The 23,971-nt window shown below is 47.9% G+C and overlaps 1 protein-coding gene across 1 annotated transcript in view; it reads right to left on the reverse strand.

Moving 5' to 3' along the window:
- Positions 1-1,882: 1,882 nt before the first annotated feature.
- LOC149852671 (immunoglobulin superfamily member 3-like) overlaps positions 1,883-23,971 on the reverse strand; it is a 76,380-nt gene continuing 54,291 nt past the window's right edge. Inside the window, exons 6-9 of the mRNA XM_090028399.1 lie at positions 21,619-21,966; positions 2,941-3,012; positions 2,121-2,468; positions 1,883-1,908 (exon numbers count right to left, since the gene is read on the reverse strand). Coding sequence (XP_089884525.1) covers positions 1,883-1,908; positions 2,121-2,468; positions 2,941-3,012; positions 21,619-21,966 — 794 coding nt within the window. The remainder of the gene's footprint in view (positions 1,909-2,120; positions 2,469-2,940; positions 3,013-21,618; positions 21,967-23,971) is intronic.

Below are 23,971 nucleotides of genomic sequence, written 5' to 3' on the forward strand. Positions count from 1 at the left end.
TCTACCTGGATGGGAGTGGGTAGTGGGGTCCTGCAGGGCTCGGTCCTTGGACCGATACTCTTCAATGTCTTCATCAGTGACTTGAATGAGGGAGTGAAGTGTACTCTGTCCAAGGTTGCCAATGATACAAAGCTGTGGGGAGAAGTGGACACAGCGGAGGGCAGGGAACAACTACAGGCAGACTTGAACAGGTTGGACAAATGGCCAGAAAACAACAGAATGTGATATAACATGGAGAAATGCAACGTGCTGCATCTAGGGAGGAAAAATGTCCAGCACACCTACTGCCTGGGAAATGACCTACTCGGCAGCACACAAGGGGAAAGGGATCTCGGAGTCCTAGTGGACTCCAAGATGAACACGAGTCGTCAGTGTGACGAAGTCATCAGCAAAGCTAATGGCACTTTATCATGCCTGAGCAGATGCACGACAAACAGGTCATCTGAACCCAGCACTCTTTCCTGTCTATGCAGGGGGTCGGACTCGATGATCTATTGAGGTCCCTTCCGACCCTAACTTCTATGAATCCATGAACTCCGAACTCCACGATAGCCCCTAAGAAGGTGAGTATCAAACACACATGGGTGGATCTAGGTTTTTGAACAAAAGAGGTGTATGTGGTGTTTTGCATCATCACATATAACACAGCACATTTTATGCCAGTTCAAAGGAAATTGGATGCTTTCCTATTATGCTAGGAGAAGCAGCATTATATTATTCAGCTGCAGATCAAGGCAAGAAACTAATGTAACAATTGAAAGGTACACTGGTTTGCTAGATTATAACATTGAAAAAACACCTACAACCAGCTCTGATACCACACAAGACATCACACGCAGACCTTCCACAGAGAGGGCAGGGCACCATGGCAGAAAATATCCTGCTCCTGTAAAAGTTTACAAATATGTCCTCGAGGCAGGCAGAGCCTATCCTCTCCACACCCGCCCAACCACTTAATCCTGCACTCCCCAGCCAACATCCTCCTCCACACACACTTTTCAAAACTTCTGAGTTCTCTCCTGTCCATCCCAGTGCCCAGACAAGCCCTAGTTCACCCCTGGGATACGTTAGATCTCCCTTCTAGAGAATCCAAAGTTTCCATTTGACACCAGCCACATAGATGGATGGATGGAGGCCTGTGTCCAGCCTCCATGTGTCTAACCACCTTAGCTCCAGGCAGTGACCAGACACGAAACAGGCTTGAGACTAACATACCAGCTGGAAATACCACCTCAACCAAAACATGAACCAATTCCACTGAAACCTGACAAGAGCCAGCCCCCTTGACTCCCACCTCGCCAGGGTGAGTATGGTGCACATATTGGTGGGTCTAGCATTTGGAAAAAGAGAGGTGTAAAGTGTGTAGTATATCATGTATAACACAACACATACTTTGTTCCATTTCAAGGCAAACTAAATATTTTTCTGTTATGTAGAGGAAGGGGGGCGGGTAGCAATATATCTTTCAGATAAGGTTCAAAGCCAAAAAACCGAAGTAACTATTAAAAGGTTCCCTGGTTTGATGCTTTATATGTAAAGTTAAAAAAACACCCACAACCAACTAGGCAAAAAATAGCAAAATAATCAAAAGATATAGTGTAATTCACCCTGTCATCATTCCAGTTGAATGTATGTCACTTATTCAGATTCCTATTACAAAATCTAGCCTGCTTCAGTGTCTTGATGATCCCTCTGAAACCTCACTGTCAGTCATGTCTTTACCTGAGTTCCTAGTACCACCCCCAAGTGAAGGTATTTATTTAGAGCAAGGAAAAAACCAATCTGCAGGGCTGTGATTTAGAAGTGAGACATTGCCAGAAATGACTGAGACAGCAGCATTGCAGGAGCAAGCATACTTTGAGGAGTGGAAGATCAAGACCTTTCAAAAGGAGAGTGGGTTGTTCATACCTATGGGGTGGAGTGAAATAAGAAGGAGTCTGGGGCAGGATAATGAGCCGTGAAGTCTATGGACTCCCTCAGCGAGGCCTCGATGTAAATGCTGCTGCCCCACCAAGGCATTTGATTTGAGTCGAGATGCACTCAAGGCAGGGTGCACATGCATTAGTGTCCCCATCCTGGATCTGCCTCCTTACAGATATTCCTCATTTAATCCCACTCACCGGTCTGGCTCTGGTTCCTCCCCGTAACGCTCAGCATGGTGCCCTCTCCCAGCCCGATCTGCTCCCAGTTTATTTGGACACAGCACTGGTAGAGGCCAGAGTCCCGCTCCTCCAGGGCTGAGAGCATCAATGTGGCCTCCCCGAGTTTGGACTGCTCCGGGGGGGACATCTGGAGCCGCCCCTTGTGGAACGGGTGGTGAGGATTCAGCGTAAAGTCCCCAGCAGCTCCCCAGAACCAGAGCACTTTTGCTCTCTCCATCTCATGGTTCTCAAAAGTGCATTTCAGGCTCACATTTTTCCCAGCCGTCACATTGAGAGATTTTGGATCCTGAGAGACTCTAAAGCCATCTAAGAAATGAGAGAGGGACAGACAAAGTCACACCCCAAAAGACCTCATGGCAACAAAGTAGGTGAGGCGTCGTGTTTGATCAGACTCTTCCCCGCCCCCACCAATCCCCCCCTTTTATTACCCACCATTTCTGACTGAAAAATAGCCTCCCTCTTCCCCTTCCAAAACCTTCATCCATCCATTTCTGTCCACCCCTTCTTTCTCTTTCTGTTCCCAGTTCCTTCAGCTCCTCACAGAGATGTATCCCACAATTTCTCTGTCCCTCTTCCAGCAGAGCACGCTGAGTGGGGATTGCACAGCAATCTTCCAAGCTCTGAAGGGTGATGCTAGAGGGGATGGCAAGAGGGTTTTCTCGGTGGCCATAGGAGACAGGCTAGGAGCAGTGGCCTCAAGCTGCAGTAGGAAACATTTAGGCTGAGGGTGTAAAGGCACTAAAGACTGTCTTACTCTGCAGGTCAGCAGCAAACTTACCTGTTCTCTGGTTCCAGGTATTTCTGTTCATGCTCCAAGCTTTGCGACAGTCATCTTGGATAGCTGCAGCATCTTTGTTTAAGTGGAGGCGGAAAAATCACAGATTACCTAGTGAACTCCATAATGAGAGATCAGAATGCAGCCAGCATGGGCACCCGGGTTGGCCATTGTGGGCTGAAATGCAGTCCAGATTAGTCTGTCTGTATTTCCAGGTCTCAGACTGCCTGAGAGCTGTGTTTAGAGAAAGTGAATGGAGAGACGGCAGTCTGTGAAGGCAGGAAGGGAGAGACATCTGAAGAGGAAGAGAGGATTGAGAGATGAACCCATGGGCAGAGAAGGCCAGAATGCCAAATGGGCAGATGGACACTGCTACAGGAGGAGTGATGGAAGGAATCAGCTGCATCTAGATGGAGTTGGTAGACAAGATGAGAAAGAAGATGAACAGGAAGAAAGAAGAAAAGTCTGGATGGGTGGTTGGGTGGGTTGGACGTAGATGGGCACTGTGGGGATGGAGAGGTCTAGGAGGGCAGTATGGGAAGGGAAGGATGAATGAATTTGCTACACGATCAACAGAAATGGATTATTTGAGCAGCAAAGAGTAACAACGACACTGCCAAGGCTTAGTTAGCTGGATAGTTGAGCTATTAAAGGGAAACGGGTGAATAGATGGAAAAGAAAAAGGAGAGATTGCAGACAAGGCAGAGTGAGTGGATAGATAGGGAAGAGATGCAAATGGGTAGCAATAGTGGGTTGGATCCATGCAAAGCTTAGATGACTGTAGGCAGGGAGGGATAGAAGGTGGGTGAAGGTGGGTCTGGAGGACAGTTGGGCAATGCCCAGGACAGTGGCAAAGCTTCTTACCTACCTCCTCCCCCAGTGATAAGGACAAGGGTAGAAAGCAGTGCTGGCAGCAGCTTCATGCTCCCCACTCTCTGAATGATGCTGCAGGGCTCCTCAGCTCTGCCTTGTCTGTCCCCAGAAGCATCAACCCCCCGGCAAGTGCAGCAGAAAGATGTGTGGTTGGAGCCTCTGCTCTCAATTCAGAAACAGGCAACAGATGTGGCCGGACAAGGAGGAGGGACTGTGCGTTCAAGCATATGAAGGGCTTTCTTATGTGTTTGCAGAGCTGTGTGAAAGGCATCAATCAGCATTGTGCCAGAACACAGACTCACCTGTGTGTCCTGGCCCCCAGACTCCCTACACCTGAGAAGGACTCATGGGTTCGCACACTAGAGTATAGGTGGGCATGGATGCATGGATGGCAAGTTGGGGCGAATGGGGATAGATGGATGCATGAAAGGATGGGGATGAGGATGCATAGATGGATGGAGTTTCTGGGGATGGATGCACGCATACCGAGAGGAGTGTAGGAGAAGGGATACCCCGCCCCCCGACATGTTGCTTCTATCAGTGCTCACTTCAGAGCTGATGGTTGCACCATCCAGCTGGGCCTGTGGCTCTAACTTCCCCCTCTCTCCCTCCCTTCATCATCCAGCAGCTTCCTGCCACACTCACCCCCAAGACAGGAGCCACCACCACCCTTGCCTGCTCCTTTGACACTCCCTTGCTATGTTCTTAAATTAAATAATACAGCCATAGGGCCTTCTTTTGTGGCCCTACTTTTGTTCTTCTGTTCTGAAACGTGCTATGGATAGACCATGGTGGCACAGAGCATGACACACAGCCACCTCAGTTCTTTGGTTTACCACGGGCAATTTGTGCAGCGACTCACCTTGCAGCAGAGCAACGTGGCTGCTTCTATGGTGTTGGAGTGTGCAGCAATGAGATGGGGGCATGTTGGGGAAATCCTCATGCCAAAAACTTCAGATCACAATGTTGAAGGGAGTTAGGAGATACTAGGATGACTGCCACTTTCCCATGGGAGTGAAAAGGCCCCTGCCCTATTCTCCACCCACCCGTGACCCACTTCTGATCTATTCACAGATAAGTACCACCCATCCCTCTGTCCCTTGTTTAACAGCAGCATTTGCCTCTCCTGACATTATATCCATCCTTGGGTCCTCAGTCCCTGTGTCTCCCACTTCTTTCCCTGTGAATGTCAGGAAGACACTGGCGTGTCTATGCATCCGGCCCTTGTTCTCACAACTGTACGTTATTCCTTGCAAGCTCTTCTTCACTATTTTTCATCCACCTTGGATGGTCCTTGGGGGACAACATGGTGTGCTTGGGAACATCAGGCATCGGGGGGAGTGGGAGGCCCGTGGAGAAGGGTATTGTGCAGCAACGGTTCAATCCATCATTGTGTTCAAGTAGGGTTACCAAAAGAAGAACTTCGTTTTGTTTTACAGCAAACTTCTGATTTTCTTTATGGCTGATATATTAAACCCTTCCATTTGAACCCAGTCCTTCTGAGCAGAGACTGTCAGCAGAGCCAGGGCCTGGTCAAAGAGTTACATGAATATTATGTAACCATATATTTGTTAGGAAAAAAAGTATCATTCAAAAGGTAAAAACCTTGCAGATTGTCATTAAAATGATTTTTTGGGGTTGTAACTCTGCTGCCCACTAGCTCCCATCCCCTGCCCCCATAATGAGTTCCCGGTGCAGGTGAGAGCTTCCTCCCCTCTATTCAGCACTGATGAGGCCACATCTGAAGTCCTGCCAGTTTGTCCAGTTTGGGGCCTCCACTATAGAAAGGATGTGGACAAATTGGAGAGGGTTGAGAGGAGGGCAAGAAGAATGCTGAAAGGTCTGGGGGCCATGCCTGCTGAGGAGAGGCTGAGAGGGTGAGAGAACTGAGCTTATCTAGTCTGAGGAAGAGAAGACTGAGGGGGGATTTAATGGCACCTTCATGTCCTGCATAAGTAGTTACAAAGCAGCTCCTGCTGGACCGTTCTCCATGGTGGCAGACAACAGAAGAAGGAGCAATGGTCTCCTGCAGCAGCAAGCCAAGTTTATGTTAGATCTCATGGAAAATTTTCTCACCAGGAGGGTAGTAAAGCACTGGAAGAGGTTACCCAACCAGGTTGTTGAATCTCTATCCCCTGAGGTTTTTAAGACCCAAGTAGACAAAGCCCAGGCTGGGATGATCAAGTTGCTGCTAGTCCTGCTTTGAGCAGGGGGGTGGATTAGGTGACATGCTGAGGTCAGTTCTAACGCTAATGTTATCTGATGCTGTTTTTCTATCTTTGGACTATTTTGAATATTTCCTTGCCTTATTTGGTTGGGCAGGGGTGTTAAACCTGAATATATAATTTATCAAAATACTGCTGCTATTATATAAAATTTAGCACACACTCTACTAGTTGTATTTGTTTCAGCTTTGATCTGAAACTGAAACGATAGTGCTAACTGCCTAGCTTAATAGCAAACTATCCAGTTTCCTTCCAGTGCAGAAAAATGTATGTGTTTTTATAGCCCATGTGCACCCCCTTTTTGTCTGAAATCCTAGATCTGCCATGCTGGATGTTCCATCTGTCCATCCATCCAGTCCTTAGTCTGTCTATAAACCTGTCTTTCCTCTGGCACTGATACTCCCTCCCATTCCCATTTCCTTTCTGTCTTTTTATCTATCCCTCTCCACCTTCTATGGCCTCAGAACCATACTGCTCATTTTGTGCATAGTGCCATTAGGGTCCCTCAGCTCAGCTTCTGTCTCCCTAAATGCAGGCCTCACTATCATTTTGATATGCCCTGATCAATGGTTTTATTCATTCATAATCCAGTGAGCATGGGGGGATCTATGCTTTTGAAAAGGTGAATGCAAATGGTGAGGTATATCATTGCAAGGAATACAACAAATATCTTTCTCTTGTTATAAAAAAAACTAGAAGTTTCACTACTGTGTCAGATTCCAGAGCTGTGTTTTTCTGTTTAATATTGAAACACACAACAAAAGAGAAACACTTTATTGAAATGAGCATGAAAAAGCAGTGAGCATGAGTAGGCAGTGTGGGGTCAGGAATAAGCAAAGGGTGCAAGAAGTGGGGGAGTAGGCTATAGGGGAGACAGGGGATGGAAGAGGCAGGTGAAGGTAAGGGGGCAAGAAGCAGAGAGATGGGAGACAGGCAGCAGAGAAAATTAAGCCACACAGGGGTGGGTGTGTGGGAATAGACATTGAGGGGGCAGACAAGGGCAGACAAGGGAGAAAATTAAATGCCGGTCTTATCTCTTGCCTGCCATGGCTTTGATGTGGAGAACAAATTTAAGACAATCTTGCCTTAATTAGATTCTCTACATATATAATTATTACCATCCTATAATTTTCCATGTGTAGAAACTAATTATAATGCAAGCAACTTCAGATGGAGGTAGACTTGGATTCAATGAAATATTGTAGATCATGGCTTTTTTGCAAACACCTCCTAATACTGGACACTGGAAGTTGCTGTAGTTACAAGCTCAGCTTAGCGCCTTAGCTCTGATGTGCAGTGTCATAGTTTCTAGAGTCAGAAGTGACCTGAACAGATCATCGAGTCCGACCCCTGCCCTGCTCTGGGCATATTAGCTCTTCCCGTGTGCCAGTGTTGTGCTCCTTGCCACCCTCTGCCAACCTCACAAGCTGTTGGTCAGTGTTGCAGTGCACTCAGGTGCCCTGCGCCTGAAAGCAGATGCGGCTCAGGAGAGAGCCCTAGTGGCGAGAAGGAGTAGGCTAAGGTTCCAGTCTCCAGGGCTGCATAGGTGCTGGTTGCCGAGGTAACCAGTAGAACCAGCTGCCAGGAAGGGGCAGGGCTTAGCCCTTCTTAAGCCCAGGTAGGAGGCCAGGAGAGCAGTTCCTGTGCAGCGGCTGTGGGAGCAAGAACTCAGCTAGGACAGGCAGAGGGGAGAACTCTGGTGGTGTGAACATCCCCTGGTTACTGCTGGGGTCGGGGAGCCCTCGCTCTCTCTCTCCCTCACTCTCTAGTATGGAGTGAATCTGTTTTGACCGGACAGTCTAGTTTTATGTTGTAGCCCAGGGCCTTTGTGTTTTTATGTTCATTTTTTTGACTGCAGGACTGGTGTAGGTGATTAGGGGTTGGAGGAGGCCTCATAGGGACTCCCCAGTAGCATGGGGGTTCCTGGCACCAGAGAGGGCACTGCATTTGTGGGGTGCTTTGGCTCTAGCCCCAGAGCGAGAGGGGGGCTGCGAGGGACCCCAAAGCAAGAGGGGGGCCGTGAGGAGCCCCAGAGTGAGAGGGGCCTGCAAGGAGCCCCAAGAGTAAACAGGAGGGCCAAGACATAACAGGGCCCAGGTCAAACCACATCACCACCATCTCCGCAGCGTGGGCTGTGGTGTAGGGCAGGAAAAGGAGCCTCACATACCACCACCTCTCACCGGGGCATGAAAAAAGGTAGCCTTCTGCTGATTACAACAATCTACTAATCAAGTAAGATCAAGGCATAGCAGGCGAGTAAGCAGGTGGTTGGCCCATTACAGGAGGGCAGAGCCACTTCTGGAAAGGCTCCGATATTGATACTCCTGTCACAGTCAGTCATAATTTTTAGGATATGTTTAGGATAAACGGAGCAACAGAGATTGAACAGGAAAGGTGACTTATCATGCATGGACATAAGAAAATTACAGAGAAACTCCTGTGGGGAGATCACCATTGCCCCTAGCCTGTCTGGTCAGCCTCCCACCTCCAGTGGAGCAATGGCCAAGCTGTTTCAGGTGGGGATCAGGCTACGGTCTCACACATTCATTCCCATTCATCACAAGCAATCCATAAAGGAAAGGCTCTTGTGGGTGGCCAAGTCAGTATAAGCCCTGTTGAGATGGATGTCTCTGGCCTCGTGACCCCATCTTCTGGTAGTACAATGCTCTCTACTTCCTGACCAGGTCCTACTACTTCAGAGAGGGCATACCTGGATCAATGCCTACTCCATGCATTCCCCAGGGTGTGTCTTGTCTGAGGCATATGCCACACTCTCCACTGGTGTTAGACTGAACTTGGCATTGAGTAAATCTTTGTTAGTCTCACCACTAGCTCAGCTGTCGCTTTGCTGGACAGGCAGATAAATATAATTATCATGGATCCATGTCCCAACTTTCAGGGGAAGATTTAAAATTGAAAATTCAAGTGGGAAGGAAGGTGGGGGGAGGCCACAGAAAATAATGGAAAGTACATCCTAGGCATATACATTGAATGGAGGCTTTTGTTTGGGGGCTGTCAGTAATGATCACCCCAATCACAACATGAGGGAAAAGTCACCCTGTGACATTGCTGAAGAGCAAGTGAGGTCACAGGTCAGCTCCGCCTTTCAGTGCCCGCCTTCGCTGTCAACTCCAGGGCAAACAGTGATGAAATTTATGCTGGTTTCCACAGACCAGTACTCAGGACTGGGAACTCATTTTCTACAGGTGGCATGTTCATTCACATGGACTTTTGCTGTGATGTGATTCCACACATCTCTGTTTATCTCTCTGATCTTGTTGTCATGACACTCCTCATTAGGTGATCCTTTCTAGGCAGCATGGTCAGGAGAGTGTTCTGCCATTTCATCCTTCCTTGCACCAGAGAGTCCCCAAGAAATGGAGGGGGAAAAACAGGCTACTATCATTTTGATATGCCCTGATCCATGGTTGTAGTCATCCATATTGCAGTGAGCATGGGGGGATCTAGACTTTTAAAAAGGTGGATGCAGATGGTGAGAGATATCATTGCATAGAGTACAACAGATGTCTTTTGCTTTTTAAAAAGAAACGAGAAGTTTCACTAAGAAGTAGGGGTCAGAAGCTGGATTATTCTATTTCATATTCAAACAAAAAAATGAAACACTTCTTTGGAATAAGCAAATAGGTGATATCTTATATTATATATAGAGACCCAAGAAATTAAAAATTCTCCAAAGATGTTTCATTCAGCCTTCAGTCATTAGAGTTAAATATTTGTCGTTTTTTCCAGCTGGCCATCTGGACATTGCCTCCAGTTAGTGCCTCCAAAGTGAGAGCCATATCTGAGCTCATGTTTTCTGGGGATATCTTATATTATATATAGAGACCCAAGAAATTAAAAATTCTCCAAAGATGTTTCATTCAGCCTTCAGTCATTAGAGCTTAAATATTTGTCGTTTTTCTCCATCTGGTGTATGGTTGGTCCAAGGGATGAGGTCAGAAAGGTGATTTAAGAACCCCTTCTTCCTGGAAGAAGGGGAGCCATATTGGGGAACATGGACAAAGCACACAGCCTCTGGAACTCTTCCAGGCTCCAGATGCACATGATGCTAAAGTGAGTAAGCTGCTGGAAACTTCTCTAGTTATCTAGCTTGCTGTAATATAGAAGTATTTTCAAAACAGCTTCTATGCTCGAACAGTTTGCTCTGGCTTATTCTTTGATACTTCTCTAACCTGTTGCTTTCCCCAAGCCTAGCCTCTTTAACCAATAACGCTTTCTGCCATAACATACTTGGTGGTAAATGCATTGAGAGGCTTTGGGGTGAACCTTTCTATTCCCTTGGGCTGGCTGATGAAGGGAGGCTAGCACCCTTAAGGTGTACCAGGCTTCTGTACACCAGGAGACACAGGGCCCAGATAACATTTAGTACCCTAGGTGGTGGCACAGTTACCCCAGGCTTGCGGGTATACACCAGGAAGGGGGTCGGCCAGATGTGAGCTGCCCCAGGGGAGGCACTCAGAGGTTAGAAGGTGGTTGAGTGCAGTGAGATTGGTGGCTTATTGGGGGAGCACCCACTACTGGCGTGCCACACTCTCTGCTAGACTTTGTTTTAATTTGTCCACGTTCTTCTGTAGTGGGGGCCCAGAGCTGGACACAGGTCTGCAGATGTGGCCTCATCAGTGCCAAATAGAGTGGAATAATCACTCCCCTGGATCCCCTGGAAATGCTCCTACCAATGCAACCCAGTATGCCATTAGCCTTCTTGGCAACAAGGACACACTGTTGCCTCACATTCAGCTTATTGTCCACTGTAACCTCCAGGTCCTTTTCTGCAGAGCTGCTGCCCAGCCAGTCCGTCCCCAGCCTGTACCGGTGCCTGGGACTGTTCTGTTGGAAGTGCTGGATTTTGACCTCTTCACATCCTTCTAACACAGCTGGAAAAACTGAAATTCATTAGTTTCTTGCTGTCACAGATGTTTCCAGCATCAGACTGTTCTGCAAGCTCTTTCTCAGACTTCTTGAACACACCCACATCCACTTCAAGACACAGCCCTTGGACCCATAGGGTGGAGGTTATCCTAGCATTAACTTGCACCATTTCAGAACTGGAAATTTAAATCCACAGTCTCCCAAGAGATGCAGAACTTAAGTTAGATCCAGCCCGCCTCCCCATCACCTTAACCCTGTCCCTCTCGGCTTATATCAGGCATTGTATAAAGCAGGCTCCTTTCATATTGGCTTGAGACAAGCGGAAAACAAAACTGAAACAGTGTGACTTGATCTTTCCCTTCTGAATTCAGAGTCTCCACAGAGGTCGGGATAGAGCAGCTGAACTAGCCTACCAAGTCCAGTGGAAAATGTATTTGCAGACAACTCCCCAAGAGGTCTGTCCAGGTAAGCCACCATTGCCTACTGTGGTGGACGCCTTCTAACAGTTTGGGAGAGAAAGGGAAGCAGCCTCCACCCTTTTAGGAGGATCAGAGCTCCAACAGAAGGTAAACCAAGGTTTGGTAGGGAGTGTAGTGTCAGGGGCAAGCATGGGGTGCAAGAAGTGGGGGACAGGCTGTAGGGGAGATGGGGTGGGAGGAGCAGGTACAGGCATGGGGGACAAGAAACAGAGAGATGGGGGATAGGCATCAGGGACAATCAAGGCACAAAGGGGAAGGAATGGTGGGATAGGCATTGTGGGGCAGACATGGAGAGAGAAGAAATAAGTTTCCATGTAGAGAAACTACTTATCAGGTGGTCATCTTAAATTGGAGGTAGTCTTGGATTTGAGTAAATATTGTAAATCATGGTGATGTTTTGGCAAGACCTCCAGAACTACACACTGGAAATTACTGTAGCTACAACCTGGGCTTGGTTCTTTGGCTCTAATGACCAGTATTAGTTCTCCCTGAGGGCCGGTGTTGTGCTCGTTGCCACCCTCTGCCAACCTCACAAGCTCTTGGGCAGTTGTGATTTGAATGACATTTTTAGGATGAAGAAAAGAACAGAGATTGAACATTGGAGGTGGCTTTTATTATTCATGTATGGACATGAGAGACTTACAGGGAAACTCCTGTAGGGAGATCACCATTGCCCCAGCGGATGTTTCTGACCTCAAACCCCATCTTCTTGTATTCCAAGGTCTCCACTTTACAACCAGATCCATCTATTTCAGAGAGGGCGTATCTGGATTGATGCATACTCTGTGCGTTCCCCAGGGTGTGTCTGGACTGAGGCATACTCTACAGGCTTCCGTGATGTTAGATTGATCTTGGCATAGTGCAAAACTTCATCAGTCTCACCACCAGCTTGGCTGCCCCTCTGTTGCGGAGACAGAGAGAGAGAATTATCCCCGGTGCATCTCCTGACTTCCAAGAGGAGATTTAAAATTGAAAATTCAAGTGTGAAAGGCAGGGTGCGGGAAGGCCAAATAGAATAATGGAAACTACATCCTACATGTATACATGAAATGGAGCATCTTCCCCAGAGATCTTCCCATGATAATTGCATGTGGGAGAATTAGGAATTGTCCAGAGAAAGGCAAACAAAATGATCATGGGCCTGGAGCCATTCATATACCCAGGACACACTAGAAAGCCTACAGCTCTTCCATTTGGAAAGTAGAAGGCTGACGTGGCATAGAGAATAGTTGTCTGTACCATCATGAAGCGTGTGGCCCAAGTGGCCAGGGAGGTGTTGCTCACCAAGTCCCAGATATACTAGAAGACTGAGAGGGGACTGAATAGCCGCCTTCAACTCCCTGCAGGGTGGTTCAAAAAAGGGTAGAATTGGACTCTTCTCAGTGGTGGCAGGTGACAGAACAAGCAGCAATGGGCTCAAGTTGTAACAAGGGAGGTTTAGGCAGGATATTAGGAAAAACTCTCACTATTAAAGCACTGGAACAGGTGAAGCAGAGAGGTTGGAGAATCTCTGTCCTTGGAGGTTTTGAAGACGTGCCTCACCAGAGGCATGGCTGGGATGAAATAGCTGGGAGAGGAAGTAGGGCTGGTCCTGCTTTGAGCAGGGGTTTGGATGAAATGACCTTTGAAGTGACTTTCTGTCTGATTGCTTGCCTTTGGGGATCAATCTGATCTTCCTGATTCCTTCTAACCTCTCTCCGCTCCAGGGGAGAACAACCATCTCTCCTTTTGAAGGGGCTTGATATTCTGTTATTCAAACTATCCTTGCTTCTTCATCATTGCTTTCTGTCAGCTCTTCCTGGAACACCTCTCTTCTATTTTATGTTCTTGAAGACTGTTTTAACTCTAAGTCGAAATCTTAACTCATGGGAGTTCATATTAACTTAGGTGTGGAAATGACTGAGTGTGGTGTATTTGAGGCACTATCACGACTCTCAAAAAGGCTTTATTTTGCTTTGTGAATCAGAATGAGACATACATTTAACTGTCATGACTAACGGAGTAATAATGCCAAATCTTTGGACTATTTTGAATATTACCGTCCTTATTCATTGTGATTTTATTTAACTTATGAAGGAGCTAGATGTGAGGCTCCTTGGGCAAGGGGATTAAGAGGATTGTGGCCCAGTGGAAGGCAAGGGATTGAGGCCCAGTTTGGGGGAGTGAGGGCACCAAAAGAGTCCTGAGCCGGGCAGGGAGCCTGGGAGAAAGGTAGGGGCTGGGAGCCCTTCGCAGGGGTGGGTGTTTGGATTATGAGTCCCAGTGTGAAGGCATAGGGATCAAGAGTCCCAACACGAGGCACAAAGATTGTGAACCAGTGTGAGGCAGTGGAGTAATATGGATGCCATCTGTGAGACATGGGACACGGTACAGGCATGGTCAGAACCATGTATATAAGCACTTAGCATCATGGCACTTAAATGGGAATCCTTCCACCTTGTTACCATCCTTTAACTGTATCATCAAAGGCATGGCAGGAAAAGTAGGCGGGTGGTTAGCCCTGAGACAAGTGGACAGGCAAATGATTCAACTGGCCTCGAGACATCCACTTGTTACACTCTCCCACTTGCAGTCTCCACAATTTAAAGGGCTAGGAAGTTCTAATTCAAAGGCTTTGCCCTAACTTTCAGATTCAATATTTAGTGACACCCCTTTCCTCCAAGAATGGGTCCAGTTTTTTTATAGATCAGGCTAAACTGTCAGTGTCGCCATCTGATAGCAATGAGACCCATGCTTTAATTACACACTAGGTGAAAAACCTTTCTTTTCTTCATTTTAAACCTGCTCCCTACATGAGTGTTTTCTTCTATGTGATGATGACCCATGCCTTCTGTACCCCATGTCTTCAACATCCGAGATGCACCCATGCTCACATCTCACCTCTCTCCAGAAATGCCCACTGTACCCTCATTCGGTATGGGGCTGAGCGTGACAGTCTTACCTTTGAGGGCTGCTGCCGTCGGGTCTTTATGATGGTTTCTGGTGAAGAAGGGAGCAAGGCAGGAGTTACTAGTTGAAGAAACAAGCAGCAAGTGCATCGGAAACACGGAGGAGTTAAAGGAATAGCTGAAAGGCAGACTGCATAAAACTAGGACATTACAAGTGAATTTGGAGAGCTGAAAGGACAGCACGAACAGCAGGAGTGTGGAAGATGCAGCCAGAGTACCTTTGTATCTGCATAGGAGGAGGACCATCATAGCAAGGAAGGCCACAGCTCCCAGGGAAACTCCAGCTTTGTACATGGTGATCTCTGTGCTCAAATCCACTGTGCAGTGTGTCTTTTCTAGAGGAAATAATAGATAACAATGATGTTCCCAGGGCAGCCAAGGCACAGGGTTCTGATTTCAGGAACTCCCGTGTGAATCTAAAACCTCCCCCCGCCCCTGAAGGACTCAGAGCCCAGTTCTGAACTTGGTAAGCCCCAAGGTTTCCCCAGGGGCATCAGTGGAATCAGAGTTGGGCCCTGATCTTGGGTCCTGTCACTCCAGAGTGACACCAGCTAAGCCAGGTTGCCCCAGTGTAGCTCTTGGGGATTCTTGTGAATCTGGATTCACCCTCTTGATGTCAGTAGACTTAAGACCTGATTCTAATCTTAGTTACCCCCAATTGATGTCAGCAGAGTTGGGGTGAGGGTCAGCACCCCTCGGTGCCCCATGGTAGAGACCATCCACAAATCAAGGGCTTGCTGATGGCATGGGTCAGGCGTTTCCTTGTTGCACCTCTGAACTGACCCCCACTGAGATCCAGAGCAGCTCTTCCAGATTGATGCTCCCTGTTGAGGCTTCCGTGATGGGATGGTGTCAGGCTGGGATGATCTTCTCGATCATAGCAGCAGGCACCCTGGGTATCAGAGGCCTATGGAGCCATTTTGGAAACTCTTTCTGCCTTGCAATTATGAATATATGTGTAGGTATGTGCAAGTGGGGTGGTGGGAGACAGGGGTCTCTGGGGCTGTGTGAACCTGGGTAGAGGTGTATGCTGTGTTCAGCTCTATATCTGTGTTCAGCTCTATGCACTTCTCCCAGCCTGACTTAGATCTGTAGCCCTGAGCACAGATCTTGAACAGTTAGGGAAACTTTCCAGATACATCCTATATTTGCTTGAAAACTAGTTTTGGAGGCCACCAAATATCTTGATGTCATATCAGTGAGATATGTCTTGGTTTCAAAAAAGCCTTTGATCTGGTATCCCATGATCACCTCTTGGCAAAACTGGCCATTTGTGTCCTTAGGTCCACCACAATCCATTGGCTGGGAAGTTGGCTTCATGGTTGGCCCCAGAGGGTGGTAATTGATGGCAGTCACTCATCATGGTGTCCCGTGACCAGTGGCCAGTGTGCCTTCCAATGGTTACATTAGTTTCTTGTCTTGATCTGCAGCTGAATAATATAATGCTGCTTCTCTTAGCATAATAGCAAAGCATCCAATTTCCCTTGAACTGGCATAAAATGTGCTGTGTTATATGTGATGATTCAAAACACCATATACACCTCTTTTGTGGCCCCCAAGGCTCTGTTCTTGGACCCATATTGTTCAACATCTTCATTAATGATGTGGACATTGGAGTCAGGAGCGGACTGGCCATGTTTGCTCATGGCACCAAACTTTGGGGCAAAGAATCCACACCAGAATATAGATGGGTGATCCAGGCTGACATGGACAGGCTAAGCAAATGGGTGGATGAGAACCTGATGGTGTTTAACAGGAAAAAATGCAAGGTTCTCCACCTTAGGAGGAAAAACCTGCAGCATCCTTATAGGCTCGACAGTGCTACGCTGGCTAGCGCTATAGAAGAAAGAGACTTGGGGGGTCTAATGAACATGAGCCTGCAATGCGATGCTGGAGCTAGTAAACCGACCAAAACGCTGGCTTGCATGCATAGATGCTTCTCAAGCAATTCCCGGGACGTCATTCTCCCCTTGAACTCAGCTTTGGTGATGCCACAGCTGGAGTACTGCATCCAGTTTGGGGCTCCACAATTCAAAAAGGATGTGGAGAAGCTTGAGAGAGTGCAGAGAAGAGCCACGCGCATGATCAGAAATCAGGAAGGCAGACCTTACAACAACAGGCTGAGAGCCATGGGACTCTATAGCATGGATAAGCACAGGCTCAGGGGTGATGTGGTGGCCACCTATAAGTTTATCGGGGTGACCACTAGGATCTGGGGGAATGTTGGTTCACCAGGGCACCCCAAAGGATGACAAAGTTGAACGGTCATAAACTCCTGCAAGACCGTTTCAGGCTGGACATAAGGAAGAATTTCTTTACTGTCTGAGCCCCCAAGGTCTGGAACAGCCTGCCATTGGAGGCGGTTCAAGCACCTACCCTGAACACCTTCAAGAGCAAATTGGATGCTTATCTTGCTGGGATCCTGTGACCCCAGCTGACTTCCTGCCAGCAGATGCATGACAAACAGAACCAAGGAGGTGATACTTCCCCTCTAACGGGTGCTGGTCAGACCACAGCTGGAGTACTGTGTGCAATTTGGGCCGCCGCAATTCAAGAGGGATGTGGATAACCTGGAGAGGATCCAGAGAAGGGCCACTCGTATGGCTAAGGTCTTGCAGGCCAAGCGCTACGAGGAGAGCCTAGAGCACCTGCACCTCTTCAGCCTCCGCAAGAGTAGGTTGAGAGTGGACCTTGTGGCTGCCTATAAATTCATCTTGGGGGGCAGAAGGGAATTGGTGAGGCTCTACTCACCAAGGCGCCTCTGGGGGTTACAAGAAATAATGGCCATAAGCTAGCAGAGAGCAGATTTAGACCGGACATTAGGAGGAACTTCCTCACAGTTAGAGAGGCCAAAGTATGGAATGGGCTCCCAAGGGAGTTGGGGCTCTCCCCTACCCTGGGGGTCTTCAAGAGGAGGTTGGATGGGCATCTGCCTGGGGTTATCTGAACCCATCACTTTCCTGCCTATGCAGGGGGTCAGACTTGGTGATCTATTGAGGTCCCTCCTGACCCTAATATCTCTGAATCTATGAATGTACCAATCATCCCCCAGAACACGCTGTTGTCTGTCTGTATTGGGGCAGACACAGGATTTGGTGAAGGTGTGTGTGGGGAGTGGCAACCTGTGCTGTAGTGGTAGTTCTGCCCCACCTCCAGCCACCCCCTGCCACCTCCCGCATACCCACTCCAGGGGGAATAGAGCAGGGAGGAGGGGGTTCAGTGGTGCACTTCTGGCAACAGCTGGAAACAAAGACCATGTTCCTTGCAGACAGAGCACACACAGCTCTCCACATTCAGTACGCCTTTGTGATGGGGCTAGTATTCACTTTGGATTCAGATTTGGCCAAGTCAGGGGACAGTGATTCAATCTGGTGATTCGTATCAATGTCCTGAAGCATGGAGTCCTGGTCCAGCTCTCTGCTGCAGTGAGCAGGGACTGCTCAAATTGCTGAAGCTCCCTCAATCTTTTCTGAATCGATTTGGAGAACTTGGAATTGATTCAGACGTTTTAATTGGTCCCTTTATTCAAAACGGATTTGGAGATTCAGCCATTGAATGAGGCCAATTCTATTCCTAATTGAATCAGCACACAAAGCTTCGCACAGCCCTAATGTTCAGCTCATTTCAAACAGGCCAAGAGGCGAACGTGCAAATCCAGGCAGGGTGGAATTGAAACCGCATCACCACACACACACACACACACACACTTGGATTCTTGCTCCACCCAAACTTTGAGAGGGGCATTTCTATTCTGGCAGTGCTGAGAGACTCCATAGACTTCATAGATAATTATCATCTTCCTGGTTCTCGGTAATCATTCTTCACTCCACAGGTGCGAGTGCCCGTCTCTTCACTTTTTAATGGCCTCAATCTGCCACTCTTCAGACCAGTCTTTCTTTTCCAACTGTCTGTCACACGTTCCTAGGAAGGTCGTTCTTCCATTCCGCCTCCCTGCAGACTCTTTATCGTGCTAGAGAAAACCAGCTAGTTTTAGACGTGGTCCTGTTAACTCAGGTGTAGAAATAACTTAGAGTGGAGATCTGGAGGTACCATCACAGTGAAGGCCAGAGTGCGACTAAACAATGTACATCTAACTGGAATGACTACAGGACAAATGACATGATATTTCTGTAGTATTTAGACTTTTTTTGCTTAGTTGGTTGGATTTTGTCTTTTAACTTTACAATCTATCACCAATTCTTGATAGGATTATATAAAATGTAATACAAATTCCACTGGCTTGTTTTGGTTTTGACTACTAGTATTAAGCCGAATGCTATAGTGCTAGTCCCCTAGCATATTAGTAAAGGAATATAGGTCCTCTTTAACTGGAGAAAAATGTGTGTCATGCTCTACTGGACGATGTGCCACCCTGTGTGCAGCCACTGTTTCTCAATCCAAGATCCACCCATGAATGATGCATTTGTTTATAGTCTCAGTGGTTACTACCGTTGGTTTCTGTCTGTATGACTTATATAGCACAGAATGATAGAGGACTCGGGCTGGAAGGGACCTCCAAAGGTAATTTCATTCAACTTCCTGTCCAAGGCCGGATCATCCATTTCCAAACCATACTCTAGAAATCCATCACGTAAGCTCTTTGTAAAACTACCGTCAGCCGTGACACCACACAAGACGTAACACCTCCACCTGCCACAGGAAAAGCAGGGGAGCAATGCTAGCCACTGCCTTGCTTCTATATAAATTTGCTAATATGTACTCAAGAGGGCCTTGGTAGAGGTTTTGGTCCACCCACTACACAGGAAGGCAAACATCTCCCTTCCCCCACTCTATTCTATACCAATCTGAATAGCGGGTAAAATGCCTTTCTGATCCCAAAGATTTCCTCCGTCTCACCCTGATGAGAGAGGCAAGACCCTCCAGCCAGGAACCTTTCCAGACAACAAGGTAGTTTGAAGTCTGCCGTTTTAGAAGCCATGAGATGCATTTGCAAATTTAATTTTAAGTCAGGAACTTAAATTTGTAGCTATGAAGCAGGGATGGGTTTCTACCCAGTATTTCTTGAGCCCTACTGGAGAGTCACATGGGGTTCAGAAGCTCAGGGAAGGAGATCACTGCAAATATGTGCCTATATTGCCAAAGCATCTTTCCAATTAAAGGGGCTTCTTAAGACGGATTTGTATAGTGTTTAAATACTTTTAAAAAAGATTATTAAGCCTCATATATGTGAGATCCCAGTAGGAAATATTATGGCAAGGGGAAACCAGCATGGGTTTGTAGCAGGTAGATCATGCCTGACTAATCTAGTCTCTTTTTATGACCAGGTTACAAAACACCTTGACACAGGAGCAGAGGTAGATATCATTTCTTAGACTTCAGGAAGGCCTTTGATACAGGTATCCCACCCCATACTGGTGAACAAGTTAAGAGGCTGTGACTTGGATGATTACACAGTCCAGTGGGTGGCAAATTGGCTAGAGGGTCGAAGCCAGAGAGTGATGGTGGACGGGTCGGTATCTACCTGGAAGGAAGTGGGTAGTGGGGTCCTGCAGGGCTCGGTCCTTGGACCGACACTCTTCAATGTCTTCATCAGTGACTTGGATGAGGGAGTGAAGTGCATCAGCAGATGCACGACAAACAGGTCATCTGAACCCAGCACTCTTTCCTGTCTATGCAGGGGTCGGACTCGATGAAATATTCAGGTCCCTTCTGACCCTAACTTCTATGAATCTATGACCTTCAAACTCAACAATAGCCCCAAACAAGGTGAGTATCACACACTCATGGGTGGATCTAGGTTTTTGAACAAAAGAGGTGTATATGGTGTTTTGCATCATCACATATACCACAGCACATTTTATGCCAGTTCAAGGGAAAAGGATGCTTTGCTATTATGCTAGGAGAAGCAGCATTATAGTATTCAGCTGCAGATCAAAGCAAGAAACTAATGTAACCATTATAATGTACACTGGTTTGCCTGATTATAACATCAAAAAAACACCTACCACCAGCCCTGATACCACACAAGACATCACACCCAGACCTTCCACAGAGAAAGCAGGGGACCATGGCAGAAAATGTCCTGCTCCTGTAAATGTTTGCAAATATGTCCTCAAGGCAGGCAGAGCCCATCCTCTCCACACCCCCGCCTCACCACTGAATCCTGCACTCCCCAGCCAACATCCTCCTCCACACACACTTTTGCAAAACTTTTGAGTTCTCTCCTGTCCATCCCAGTGCCCAGCCAAGCCCCAGTTCACCCCTGGGGTAGGTTAGATCTCCCCTCTAGAGACTCCCAAGATTCCATCTGACACCAGCCACATAGATGGATGGAGGGAGGCCTGTGTCCAGCCTCCATGTGTCTAACCACCATAGCTCCAGGCAGTGACCAGACACGAGACAGCCTTGAGACCAACATATCAGCTGGAAATGCCAGCTCAACCCAACCAGGGACCAGTTCCATTGAAACCTGACAAGAGCCAGTGCCCCCTGCCCCCACCAGGGTGAGTATGGTGCACATATTGGTGGGTCTTGCATTTGGAAAAAGAGAGGTGTAAACTGTGTAGTACATCATCATGTACAACACAACACATAGTTTCTTCCATCTCAAGGCAAAATAATGCATTTCTGTTATGTGGCGGGGGGCGGGCAGCAATATATTTTTCAGATAAGGTTCAAAGCCAGAGAACCAAAGTAACTATTAAAAGGTTCCCTGGTTTGATGCTTTATATGTAAAGTTAAAAAAATGCCCACAACCAACTAGGCAAAAAATAGCAAAATAATCCAAAGATATTGTGTAATTCTCCCTGTCATCATTCCAGTTGAATGTATGTCATTTATTCAGATTCATATGACAAAATCTAGCCTTCTTCAGTGTCTTGATGGTCCTTCTGAAACCTCACTGTCAGTCATTTCTTTACCTGAGTTCCTAGCACCACCCCCAAGTGAAGGTATTTATTTAGAGCAAGGAAAAAAACCAATCTGCAGGGCTGTGAATTAGAAGTGAGACATTGCCAGAAATGACTGAGACAGCAGCATTGCAGGAGCAAGAATATTTTGAGGAGTGGAAGATCAAGACCCTTCGAAAGGAGAGTGGGTTGTTCATACCTATGGCATGGAGTGAAATAAGAAGGAGTCTGGGGTGGGACAATGAGCCACGAAGTCTATGGACTCCCTCAGCGAGGCCTGGATGTAAATGCTGCTGCCCCACCAAGGCATTTGATTTGAGTCCAGATGCACTCAAGGCAGGGTTTCCCCATCCTGGATCTGCCCCCTGACACATATTTCTCATTTCATCCCACTCACCGGTCTGGCTCTGGTTCCTCCCTGTAACGCTCAGAATGGTGCCCTCTCCCAGCCCAGTCCGCTTCCAGTTTATTTGGACACAGCACTGGTAGAGGCCAGAGTCCCGCTCCTCCAGGGCTGAGAGCATCAACGTGGCCTCCCCGAGTTTGCGCTGCTCCGGGGTGGACATCTGGAGCCGCCCCTTGTGGAACGGGTGGTGAGGATTCAGCGTGAAGTCCCCAGCAGCTCCCCAGAACCAGAGCACATATGCTGGCTCCATCTCATGGTTCTCAAAAGTGCATTTCAGGCTCACATTTTTCCCAGCCGTCACATTGAGAGATTTTGGATCCTGAGAGACTCTAAAGGCATCTAGAAAATGAGAGGGACAGACAAAGTCACACCCCAAAACACCCCATGGCAACAAAGTGGGTGAGGCTGGGTGTTTAAAAGGAGTCCTCCCTGCCCCCAGCAATCCCCTCTTTTAATTACCCACCATTTCTGACTGAAAAATAGCCTCCCTCTTCCCCTTCCAACACCTTCATCCATCCATTTCTGTCCACCCCTTCTTTCTCTTTCTGTTCCCAGTTCCTTCAGCTCCTCACAGAAATGTATCCCGCAATTTCTCTGTCCCTCTTCCAGCAGAGCACGCTGAGCGGGCATTGCACAGCAATCTTCCAAACTCTGAAGGGTGATGCTAGAGGGGATGGCAAGAGGGTTTTCTCGGTGGCCATAGGAGACAGGCTAGGAGCAGTGGTCTCAAGCTGCAGTAGGAAACATTTAGGCTGAGGGTGTAAAGGCACTAAAGACTGTCTTACTCTGCAGGTCAGCAGCAAACTTACCTGTTCTCTGGTTCCAGGCATTTCTGTTCATGGTCCGAGCTGCGCGACAGTCATCTTGGATAGCTGCACCATCTTTGTTTGAGTGGAGGAGGAAAAATCACAGATTACCTAGTGAACTCCATAATGAGAAAGGAGAATGTAGCCAGCATGGGCACCTGGGTGGGCCATTGTGGGCTGAACTGCAGTCCAGATTAGTCTGTCTGTATTTCCAGGTCTCAGACTGCCTGCGAGCTGTGTGTAGAGAAAGTGAATGGAGAGACGGCAGTCTGTGAAGGCAGGGAGGGAGAGACATCTGAAGAGGAAGAGAGGATTGAGAGACGAACCCATGGGCAGAGAAGGCCAGAATGCCAAATGGGCAGATGGACACTGCTACAGGATGAACGATGGAAGGAATCAGCTGCATGTAGATGGAGTTGGTAGACAAGGTGAGAAAGAAGATGAACAGGAACAAAGAAGAAAAATCTGGATGAGTGGTTGGGTGGGTGGGTAAGTTGATGGGATGTGTGGGATGGAGGGAGGGCTAGGAGGGCCGTATGGGAAGGGAAGGATGAATGAAATTGCTACAGAATCAAAATAAATGGATTATTTGAGTAGCAAAGAGAAGCAAGGACACTGCCAAGGCTTAGTTGGCTGGATAGATTAGCTATCAAAGGGAAATGGGTGAATAGATGAAAAAGATAAAGGAGAGATTCCAGAGAAGGCAGAGTGGGTGGATAGATAGGAAGAGATGCGAATGCGTAGAGATAGAGGGTTGGATCCTTGTAAACCTGAGCTGACTGTAGGCAGGGAGGGATGGTGAGCTTTAGGTGGATGGAGCTGGGTCCTGAGGACAGTTGGGCAGTGCTCAGGGCAGTGGCAAAGCTTTCCCCACCTACCTGCTCCCCCAGGGAGTAGGAAAAGGGTGATGAGAAGAAGGGTAGAAACCAGTGCTGGCAGCAGCTGCATGCTCCCCACTCTCTGAATGATGCTGCAGGGCTCCTCAGCTCTGCCTTGTCCGTCCCCGGAAGCATCACCCCCCTGGGGAGGGCAGCGGAAAGACGTGTGGTTGGAGCCTCTGCTCTCACTTCAGAAACAGGCAAGAGATGTGGCCGGACAAGGAGGAGGGACTGTGCATTCAAGCGTATGAAGGGTTGTTTATGTGTTTGCAGAGCTGTGCGTAAGGCATCCATCAGCACTGTGCCAGAACACAGCCTCACCTGTGTGTCCTGGCCCCCAGACTCCCTACAGCTGAGAAGCACTCATGGGTTCGCATACTAGAGTATAGGTGGGCATGGATGCATGGATGGGCAGTTGGGGCAAATGGGGACAGATGGATGCATGAAAGGACGGGGGTGGGATGCATAGATGGATGGAGTTTCTGGGGATGGATGCACGCATGCCAAGAGGAGTGTGGGAATGGGTGGGGGGATGAAGGAAGTATATGGTGATGGGAGTATGGCATGTTGGAGGGTTGTGCCATGTCGAGATGTCTGGAGGGAGGAGGCACGTTGGTACTGAAGGAGAAAGCATGCCCCTCCCCCACCGACGTGTTGCTC

Source organism: Crocodylus siamensis, chromosome 15 (genome assembly GCF_052110815.1).
Source record: "Crocodylus siamensis isolate JL-2025a chromosome 15, ASM5211081v1, whole genome shotgun sequence".
Classification (NCBI taxonomy): domain Eukaryota; kingdom Metazoa; phylum Chordata; order Crocodylia; family Crocodylidae; genus Crocodylus; species Crocodylus siamensis.